Source organism: Hydra vulgaris, chromosome 09 (assembly GCF_038396675.1).
Source record: "Hydra vulgaris chromosome 09, alternate assembly HydraT2T_AEP".
Classification (NCBI taxonomy): Eukaryota; Metazoa; Cnidaria; class Hydrozoa; order Anthoathecata; family Hydridae; genus Hydra; species Hydra vulgaris.
The window spans coordinates 40,218,449-40,230,186 of record NC_088928.1 but is presented as its reverse complement, the minus strand read 5'-3'; the positions used below and the strand labels follow the sequence as shown (position 1 = coordinate 40,230,186).

The 11,738-nt window shown below is 28.6% G+C and overlaps 1 protein-coding gene across 2 annotated transcripts; it reads right to left on the bottom strand.

Moving 5' to 3' along the window:
• Nucleotides 1–433: 433 nt before the first annotated feature.
• LOC100201434 (uncharacterized) lies at nt 434–6,024 on the bottom strand. Of its 2 annotated transcripts, XM_065805692.1 has the most exons (3): nt 5,281–6,024; nt 1,313–1,407; nt 434–1,168 (listed from the first exon to the last, which is right to left on the bottom strand). In XM_065805692.1, the coding sequence occupies exons 1-3, from the start codon at nt 5,929–5,931 to the stop codon at nt 613–615; spliced, it is 1,302 nt and encodes a 433-aa protein (XP_065661764.1). In that variant the 5' UTR covers nt 5,932–6,024; the 3' UTR covers nt 434–612. The 2 variants fall into 2 exon arrangements, with proteins under 2 accessions (XP_065661764.1, XP_065661762.1); XM_065805690.1 differs by having other exon boundaries at nt 434–1,407.
• Nucleotides 6,025–11,738: the final 5,714 nt, after the last annotated feature.

Sequence of the window (11,738 nt, the reverse complement as noted above, 5' to 3'; positions counted from 1 at the left end):
CTTAACAAGATAATATTTATTGGACATTATGTACGTGTTATTTTATTAATTATTTTATTGATGAGATCATCGCTATTAATGAGATAACCACTATTTAAATACAATAAAACAAGCATTAAAAAAAATTGACATAATATTGCACAAGGCAAATGAGATAACTATTTCGTATTGAAAATAATAAGTAACAAATTGATGAATTAACAAAATATTGCCAAATATTTTGTAACAACTTTGTAAAATTTTAAATCACACCATTGTATGCTGTTTTTTAAATTAAGCGACTCTAATTTAATTTAATAAATATAATTGTATATTATAATAACAATATCAAAATGCATTTGCTAACTTTGTTTTTTGGACAAAACTTCTTTAAAAAAATTGAAAAAACAAAACATTAATATCCTCAATAAAAAGTAAGGCCAAAATACCACTCTTTTAATAGGCATCTGATATATTTAAACATAACATATTTAACATAGAAAAGCAACTAAAAATTTATAAGAATAAAATATTTTTATTTATTTTTTTATATAAAAATACGTAGATATGCAATTAAAAATGTATCTACAATAAAAAATTAAAAAGTATCGAAACAAACTATTTATAAACTTGTCACACTTGAGCTATCTGACCTTGCCGCCCATGATAAAGAGTTCCTAAAGTTCCACCCCAACTAGGATCTTCCTTACACAACATCGGCGTAGCATGCCATTCATTTTCAAATAAATCCCAGTTCATATATTGATTATACATACAATATTCGCTGTAATCATCAAGTGTCTTGTTTTTGTTATAATATCTTCGGCCTCTATTCCTCCAAAGAGTCATCATATCTTTTGGATAACTACCATGAATGCCAATAAACCTATCACAAATATTTTTTTGAGTTTTAAAATTTTCAATAAACATAGCAGGCGGATCGTGATGTAAACGATTATCATGTTTATATTGAAAACCAGGCAAATAAATATTGTTAACCCAAATTCCAATCATCTGATCAGCCCAACGATGACATTGCATTCTTTCAGGATCCTGACCTAAAAATCTTTCAATTAAACCATTCGATAGCAGAATTATACTTTCTTCTGGACGAACTAACTCATTAATACAATGCACCCAACCCCAATGATAGAGCTGCTTAGGAGGCATTGGTACTTCATTAAGAAACCTTTCAAGACATAAAAAATAATCATCGTCGAGTCTTAAAAAATAATCAAACTTAAAATTTTGAATAGCCCACACCATATGATAAAGAAATCGTTTTCCAAAATCATATCCTCCGGTCAAATTTTGAAAATGAATGTCTCCATACCTATCAGATTCCAATTGTAGGTCAACGCTATTACCATTATCGCTGTTAGAACTTGGATCTTTCCAATCAGTTAGAAATACACATTTGATAGATATCTAAAAATACAAAGATTAAGTTTAACAAACTATTATTCACACTTTTTATCAGCTATGTGATAGAGCTGAATAAAACATATAAAAATAATTCTACTTAAACAAAATCTCTAAAACTTGAAAAAAAAGATGCCTAAAAGTCGAGGCAGATGAAGATACTATAACTGCTCCATCGTGTATCATCATACAGGAGGCGGCCGAAAAATTACTATTTAGATGTCAGACAAGTTTTATTTGAGTGGTTTGTAAATGTGAAAACCTAAAAAACCAATTAATAAAAACTGGATTAGAAAACATGGTGTCAGTCTGCGCCATTCTAACAACCCCTTTCAAATAATGCATGTAGGCAGCAAAAAAAAATTTGAGCACCTGAACTTGGATAGTATGTAAATGTTTTACTAAAAACTTTGGAGTTTCCCAACCTGTGCTGAATGTGACCAAATGTCTCCCAACCAGAATAAAACTCCTACCCAAAAAACCTCGAACTTCACTGGTTTGGATACAAACATCAAAGAAAATTATTCTCTTTCAATAGTACAAACTACTGCTTACACTCAAGCATGCAATGAACCTAAAGTCTTACTTAAAAAATAATTTGTGTTAAAAGGCAAAGTTATTTGGGTTAAGCTTAATCCTAATCAAATCTATATTTTAATGGGGACCTAAAGTTTCCTTTTGTTTAGAGCATATGCTAAGTACAATAGCTAACCTACCAAACAGGATCAATATTTTTACACATCACGGGATTTACATATTAAATGACTATAGTGTTCATGTCATGACGAAAATCAATGAAAGGCTATTTTTTGTTTGTTTGAATACATGGCGGTATTACAGGAGATATTCAAATTTATCAACGGAATTTGTTTGAGTTGATTAAACGCACTTGGGGAAAAATACTAGTTGATGCAGGACAAGCTCAAGATCCTTGATCTTACAACCCTAGAAGAACAACTTTTATGAGACCTTATCCAAAACTATAAATTAAAAAAAATACTTGAAGTAGGCTCTTTGCAAAGCAAACAAAGACAGATCATCGCAACTAAGAGTAGAAATAATTAAAAACTGTAATCAATGGCATAATTTTTTTACCAACCACAGCCCATAATTTTGCAACAAGCTTCTAAACTACATTGTCAATTTAACTTCAACCAACCAGTTCAAAAACAAACCAGATTTTTTACCAAAAGCTAGTAGCTTCTGGTAAAGAAGCCCAGCTTGTTTTTGAACTGGTTGGATTTTTTACCAGAAGTGGCGGTTTGAGGTTTAGCGTCATGGGAGGGATGGGGGCAGGGGAAAGAGTATAGGGCGACAGGGGTTAGGGTGGCGCATTAACTTCTAGAAGAGTTGAAGCATATTGATTTATTGATAATTCAAATTCAAAGCTCTCAGTGAGCTCACATGCAATTAAAATTAATGTCAATCTAATAAGATATTGTTTCGTCATTGATAACCACAGATAATTTTTGATATTTAATCTACAGAAACATCTCCCATATGCATTTCAACAATCCTCCTGAATGGCAACCCTCTCACTGAGTACTCTCCTTTATGTCATTTTGGACTATCGTTTACTACTGACCTTACATGGAAATCATATATACAAGCGATTGATAAGTTAGCATCTGCTAAGGTTGCTTTTCTTTATCATGCTCGCCATTTTCTCTCTCCAGATTCCATTCTCAACCTCTACAAATCTCTTAATTGTCCCTATATGGAATACTGTAGTCCTTATATAGAATACTGTAGTCCCTATATGGAATACTGTGCTGGTTCTTCTAATGATGCTCCTTATCTTCTAGACAAGGTCCAAAAACGCATTGTAAACGTAGTTAGACCGTCTCTATCTGCTAAGCTTGGGCCTCTTTCCCATCGTCATAAAGTTGCATCTCTTTCTTTTTTCTACAAATACTATCATGGTTGGTACTCAAAGGAGCTATTATCTCTAGTTCCATCAATTGAAAATTTATTCTCGCTCGATTTGTTATTCAGCTAATTCTCATTAGTTTACTGCATGCTCTGAAAACTTTTACTTGTGTAGTTTTTTTTACCTGCACTTCAACCCTTCGGAACTCTCTCCTATCTTCATGTTTTCCTGACTCATACAACCTACAACTTTTCAAATTGACTGTCAACTGTTTCTTTGGTCTATAACACTATTCTTTTTTTTTCTAGTAACTCCCAACTTAATAGTGTTTGCATACAGCCTTGTTGGGAGTGTCAGAACAAAAAAACAATAAAAAAAAACAATATGTATGAAACTTTGTGAAATGATAAAATGAAAAGAAAAGTTTCTTTTTTAAAAACTAATCTTATAAATAATAACAATATTTATATTTTTGAAATTTATTTAGCTTACCAGCTTGATTAGAACTCATCACTTATCACTTCAAAATTTTTATTTAATCTACATTTGATACTGATAACTGCTTAAAAAAAGAACAACTGAAATAAATGAAATGAACAATAACTAATGCTCATATTTGTATATATCCTACTGTGTATTGTTAAAGCTTATTGTGGTTACTTAACTTAAAATATTCACTGACTATTCAGCTTTGCTTAAATGATTTTTAATTTTTTGTTTGCGAGTTTTGAAAAATTTAAAATTAAATACCCCACTGTGTAGTGTATTTTGTCAACCATTAAATTGCAATATAAAGTACTAGACATTTCTTCTTATATATGTGGTAAATAACTTAGCAAGTTAAAAGAAAAATTATTTATGTAAAAAAAAGTACAACAAAATTAAACTTAAAATTTCTATAAATATGGATTAGAACAAATTTTTTAAATTGTTAAAACTATTTTAGAAATCTTTGAAATAATTTGTTTTTGAGTCAGAAAAAATCATGAAACAAGAATGCCTACAAGGAGTAAGGTTTTGAAAAATTTACGTGTTACGGATGGAGAAGGGGAGTTTAAAGCATACAGATGCATACAAAGGGGTGAGGGTCCTAAATCAGTGATTTTACTGTGTACGTTCTTTATGGATCCCTTTAAACATCCGTTACATACCTAGTTTAATATATGTTGTCAAAATAACTTTTACTTAACTATCTTGTAAACAAATGTTAATATATAATACATTATATATATATATATATATATATATATATATATATATATATATATATATATATATATATATATATATATATCAGGGATGCGGAGTATCAAAAGGACTTCTGCTTTATATCTCTACTTTTTTCAAGCCTGTAGTGTCCAGAAACTCTAAACATGTTTGTTGACTTATGATTTGCGACAAGAAAAAAATTCATGAGATTTAAAGACTTGAAACTTATTGTTTTTAAGCCCGGAGTCCTTGCCACCATTATACTTAAGGACTCCGGGCTCAAAAAATGATTGTTCCTCTAACCTAAAAGTCTTAACTTTTTTCCTATTAGTAGTCCATAAACTTATTTATATTTTTAGAGCTCCTGGATACCAAAAACTAGGATATAGTAATCTTTTTGTGACTTTCAAATCCGGAGTCCTTTTTGGGACTCCGCATCCCTGATATATATTCATACATACATATATATATATATATATATATACATATATATATATATATATATATATATATATATATATATATATATATATATATATATATATATATATATATATATATATATATATATATATATATATATATATATATACACACACATATATTAAGAGTATTATATTAGTAATATAACTATATTATTTATATAAATGTCTATTATTATAATTTTTATAACTCCCCAACAAATCCCTTGAGCATTTTCTCGAGGTTTCATAAATTTTGAACGGAGTATTTTTTTAAAAATATATATATTTAATAAAATACAATAAAATTGTCAAAAATAGTTATAAACAAATTTTTACCTTAGAAGTAGATTTGCATTGTTTCCACCAAGTTTGACGAATGGCAAATCTCCGATCAATTCGAGAAGGTGCAGATGAGACAATTAAAATTATATTAACAGGAATGCGTTTTTCTGCTTTTGGTATTTTGAGATTTTCATAGACAATATTTTTATTGAGGTTTTCAAGTTTATCTGGTTGCAAATACCATGGTAATGTTGTATGTGATCCATAATGATTACTTGTTGATAGTTTTAAGTCAAATTCATTATTTTTAGTTAAACTATGGAATTCCTTTTTTTTCAAATTAATGCTTGTGTTAAATGAAATCTTTTTCAGTCTGTGTTTTTCATGCCTGTTTACAACAGATTTGTTAACAGCTAACAAATTATTTTTATCCTTTATATTGCTTATATTTCTTTTGTAAATATTTTCATATTTCTTTTTCATATATTTTTTACTAGAGTATATTGTCCGAATATTGTGTTTCCCATTTACAGTCCAATTTTCATTGGAGTATGATTGATATAAACAAAAATGACTTAATGGGCTTTTAAATATAGATTTCATGGTCATTAAAACTGTGACAATAGTAAAAACCAGCAAGCAAAATAGCAATTTTAATAGTAATTTATTTTTATTGAAAAGATAAAAATTAAAATGCAAAGCCATGAGAACAAGTTAAGGTTTCCCAATATCCAGTAGACAATTATGTACATTAATTTATCTTTTTTTTTATTTATCTAAGACACATTTAGTAAAATATTTCACATATTTAACACAAACTAAAAACACTTTAAAATAACAAAAATATAATTATACATTTATAACATATCTGTACTAATCAAAAATTTAGTTTAAATAAGAACAACTTATTATATTAGCTTTCTGTAGTCAGATTGTAAAGTCATTTGAAATATTATTTAAATTGTTGGGATCTAAGTGATTTGTGGTCTTTTCATGCAAAAACTAACAAACTTGTTCAGATGCAACAGTTATTTAATGTCAATTTTTATTGATAACAAACATTCAACTGAAGCAAGATTGAATAAAAGTTATTTCTGAGTAGCTGTTGTATTTAATTAGAAGACTTAAACGACTTTCAATATATAAACGCTATAAGGTATCATGCACAAATACAAAAAACTATTATTTACCGTTTCTGCAAATTTTAAGTTAATTTTTAATAATTTAATTGATTGTAACGCAAGTTGTAAAGACTATACATATTTTAAGATGCTCACATTAACTAAAAAAAAACAACATCAAAAATCATTTAAAAATATTTTTGAATATTAAAAGAGTATTAAAAAAACCTTTTGTGACTTATAGTATGTGCTTACATAAAAATATAAAGAAACGCTACCTTAAACATATTTTTTCTTAATAATGTACTAGTTAAAAATAAATGTTTAATAACACCGACAAAAAGTTTTTATTTTTATTAATCCTATAGAAACCATTTATAATTTCTTTTTTTTTGTTTTCAAGCAACCACTTACTACCACCACTTACCACTTAGGGCTTACCATAATATACGTCAACGAAACAGGGGGGAGGGGTCTGGAAATTTTTGACAATTTTTGACATGGGGAAGGGGGAGGGGAGGTCAAGAAAAGTTGACGTCAACACCGTTATTTTTAAAAATAAAGTTAGTTACTTAAAATAAGGAAATTTAGATAGTGTTTGTAGTTTTGTGTTACACACTCAACCTTCAGTATTTTAAGAAAGCTAAATATATTCCTACTTTTTATATTCCTAAACTAAATATATTCCTACTTTTTAAAAATCGTGTTGTGCTTTAAAAATACCCTAAACATACAAAACTAAATAAGTACACACGTTGTTTACTCGTAACGCTATTACTTTTTCAAAGTTTTTGTTTGTTGGTCTGCTGTGAAAATTAATAAAGATTTATCTAAGTACATAGTTTACATTATATTATTTAAATGTTTATACCAGGGGCCGCTAACCTGCTGCTTGCAAACCGAATTTTGCTGATTCGATTTCAAAATGCGGCACAAATATGATTATAATAATAAAATAAAGATGTCAGTAGCTCTTTCGTCCTAAAATAAAACATTGTTTTCTGTTTACGACTCAAATTTTCCAATTGTTAAAAAAATAATAAAAATAAACAAAAGCTCAAAAAGTCCCTGGATGATGAAGGAATTAAAAAAATCAAAGTCAAAAATTAAACAGAAGTTATATATTAAATATCTAAAAACAAAAACACCTGTTAGCGAAAAAATATATAAAAACTGCATATATCCATTTGAAAAAATACGTAAAAACCTTAAAAGAAACTACTATTCAGAACTAATTAATGAATGTAAAATCGACTTGAAACGCACAGGGCAAAATATGAAAGAAATTACTGGAAAACAAAAATTTTGCTTAAGTTTTTTGCCGCAGATGAATAAAGTTGATAACATAAATTTATATGATCCAAGAGCCATATCCCATGAATTTAACAAATTTTTTATTAGGATAGGTCCTTCCTTATCAAATAAGATTCCAAATAAGAGGGCTTCCTTTAATGATTTCCTCGTACCTATGGATAATTGCATTTACTCTGATGAGTTAACCTCAGAACTATCTTTCGTCGAAAGATAGTTCTGAGGTTCTTTTCAAAAGTTCTAATTCTTTTCAAAGAACTCAAAGCTACTTAAAATTTCTCGAAAGTTTCGAGGAATTTGAAGTAGCTGTAAAATCTCGAGGACTGAAAACTATTCCTTTGGAGAGACTATGATTTAAACTAGTACAAAATTCAAGAGTGTCTATGCAGCTCCACCAACAGATTATATAATAAAAAAAGGTCTGTGGAGAGCATGCACCAATAAATTATCCATTAACAATAATAATAATAATTAGGTTACAAATGCCACATTTAACAACACTTACTTACAATAATAAAATAATAAATATCGCTTTCAACATGCTCCAACTTACAAGTATTAAATTATTACTGTCACATTTAACACGCTTCCTTACAATTATGAAATTACTACTGTCACTTTTAACATGCTGTTGATTTTTCAACAATAATTGTCTTTTAATTGTCTTAGGCATTGTCCTTCAAGAGCTGCTTGTCGGGTTGGACGTTTATTAATTGACCTGAGCGCCGCAGCATTCCGCCCAATACCGGTTTCAACTGCGCAGACATTTCTTTTCGAATTATCATCTTTATCTCTGTTATCTTGATCAACATCGATCTCCAGGGGAATTAACTTTTGAACAGGTTGGAAACATATCTTGGGTGTTCCTTTATTCAAAATAATCTTCAATTTCGCTCCTCGAATTGCTTTGTCTTTTCCTTCAATAACTTCCACAACTCCTGTCATTCTTCACTGACTTTGGGGTGCCAAATCTTTGTCATTAATTAAAATAACATCATTTACTTTTAGAACCCTGTTCTTGCTTATTATTATTAAACTTGTTATATAAATGTTGCTGTTTTAATTCATTCAGATAAACTTTACTAAAACGCTTTCGATAATCATAAATTAAGTTTCTTAAGTAGATGGCACGTTTCTTGATATCACCCAACTCAAAACATAAATTCGTTTCCACATTATTTCTTAATATATTTTGTCCATACATCAAGTGAAAAGGAGTAAGCACTTCTTTATTATTATCTTCACAAGCAAGTAGGATAAATTTTTGATTAATTTTATTATTTAAACAAAACTTCTTTACTTCAATCGATTTAAAGCGTTTGACTGCTTGGATGAAAGCAGGGATCTTCATGTCAGGAGTTAATTCCAGATGAGCAGCATGACTAGACGCACAGGTCAAAACCAAAACGTAAATTTTAAATACAAAATCAGTTTTTAAGTAATTTTTTACATATAAAAGTCCAGCAAAATCTAGACCAACAGCTTGAAACGAAAACATAGAAACATTTACACGATAATCAGGTAAATCAGGAGTTGGGTAGGTAGCATTGTTCTTCCACTAATCTTCTTACAAATAACAAACTTACGCAGTACGTTCTTGACAGTTTTTCGTACTTTAATAATCAAAAACCTTAAAATAGCTATGTTGACCATCACGTAAAAGAATCGGATATTTTTTATTATAACTCAGTATCAAATTTCCAAATCGTCCTTTTAATCGCAGTACGTTTTGTTCGTCAGTGAACAACTTCAGGGATGAACTTAGCTTAGTATTAGCGTAGTTATTTTGATTTCGTAAACAAAACTGTTCTATTAATAACCATAAATTAAATGCCCTATCATATTCATCAAGTGTTAACATGTTTTCTTCAATTAACCCATTGTTCTTTTTAATTGTTTTTATCAAATTACTAGTAAATCTATTACTCTATTTATCTCCACACAAAATTTGAAAAATTGTTTTCAGTCTGGCTGTTATAGGTGAAACAATGCCTAATGGATCGTAAATTGATGCCGAAAGTTTTAAGATATTTTTTGTTGTTGTTTTAAGCTCACGTGACATTTTTATATACCTAATAAAATTGCAAATAAATTCATTATTTTTCGAAAACCATTCGATTCCTAAAACTGTTTTATGCTCATGCTCACTTTTACCCAATTCTGTTTCTAAGTAAGTACTGTCATTAAGATTGCTTATTGAATTTTGTGTTTCCTAATTTCTTATTTTTTTCTTATTAAAATCAAAATAGTTTTGTAACTCTTGACTGTTTGTTTTCCATTTCCTTAAATTAAAACCATCTTCAGACATTGTTTTAGACATTATTTTTGACTTTTTATAAAACTCTTTACCCTTAGTTACACTTTCAGTTCCAGATGTGACATCATCAACATATAAATCTTCAACGAATCTTTTTACAAACTCACCATTACATTTTTCATATTTTTTGATATGATGTCTTATTGCTCCATTTAATAAAAAGGGGCTACTAGTCAGACCAAATACTACTATCAAAGACCTATAAACAATTAATTCTGAGTCCTGTTCTGCTTCAACATTTACATACCAGAGAAATCTTAAATAATCTTTATGCTCACTTGAAATTTTTTCATTTCAGAAAGTTTGTTTAATATCTGCAAATATGGCAATATAATTTGATCGGAATCGCAGTAGCACATCAAATATTTTGGATAATAGATTTGACCCAGAATAAAGACAATCATTCAAGGATAATCCATTTTTAGAACAAGAAGCATCAAATACTGCTCTTATCTTAGTGGTTTCCTTATCTTGTCTTACAACTGGCCTATGTGCTAGGTAGTGTGTTTCTCCTGATTCAGATTTCGTTGTCAGGAACTCTTTCAATAATTTTATTTATTTCGTATTCTTTAAAAATGGCGTCATAATCACGTAACAAATTCTTATCACCCAATTGCCTCTTTAACCTATTTAGTCTAATCTCACAAATTTTATAGTTATCTGGTAAACAATCATGATCTGGCTTAAACGGAAGCTTAGTTACATATCTCTAATCGTTATGCATAATATCATTTTTGAATTTATGTATTACACACTCATCAGTAGATTCCATTTTCTTTACACTCCAAAATTTTTGTAAATCACTTCTTAGTTCATCTATCTCACTGCGCACATCTTCCACCTCCCTATTAAATTAGCATCAACGCATAAATTCAGGATTATTTTCTCATTATCATTTATTACAGAAACTTAATACCCATTCTAGAACAAAGGAAGAAGCTACAGGACAGCCTTCAATCCCTTTAATAACACCTTACCAATAAGTCAATTGGAAAATCTTTGGAACCATCATCATAACCAGCAAAAATTAATTTTGAAATATGTGGGTAATTTTTACAGGCTCGAGATATTTCTTGCCTCAGCAAAGAGCTACAAATAACTGGCACACACAGCGCCTCGACATACACATACAAATTAGCATTTCTATGTTTTACCTTAAGTTGAACAACATCGAGCTTTTTAACCCTGGAATTTGTAAATTGACCAAATGTTTTTATTATTATAGTTTCTTGCCTTATTGTCTTTAATTTCAATCTTTCACATACATCCTAAGTAGTATATAACCTCTGGCTACCGCTATCAAATATTATTTTGAATACTCAAATCAAATCAAATCAAATCAAATTTATTCTGAATAAAGGTCTTACATCAAGGATATTTACAAATAGTAATGATACTAATCTCAAGTAAACACCTATCAAATTTAATTATAATAAATAGTGATAATAAAAAGAAAAGTAAAGTCAGATAAAAGGTAATAATTGTAAAAAAAGGAAGAAATGATAGTAACTGTAAAAGTTATATAACGATGTTAACCACAAAAATAATACTAACAGCAATAATATAAATAATAACTGTAAATTAAAATAATTTCAGTAATAATAACAGGTTAATAATAATATTAGTAATAATATAAAATTAACATTAATAATAATAGATATTATAATAATATATAGTAAATACAAATTAAATTGATATTAATAATAATAAAATATGAATGACAGTTGTAATTATTAGGAATATATTTATATAATGATATAAAA

What these genes read in the sequence shown, in the direction of transcription:
- LOC100201434 (XM_065805690.1), bottom strand. Translation starts at nt 5,931, where the DNA reads ATGGCTTTGCATTTTAATTTTTATCTTTTCAATAAAAATAAATTACTA. An exon ending in AATGCAAATCTACTTCTAAG is followed by an intron (nt 1,408 to 5,280) that starts GTAAAAATTTGT and finishes TTGTATTTTTAG; the next exon opens with ATATCTATCAAATGTGTATT.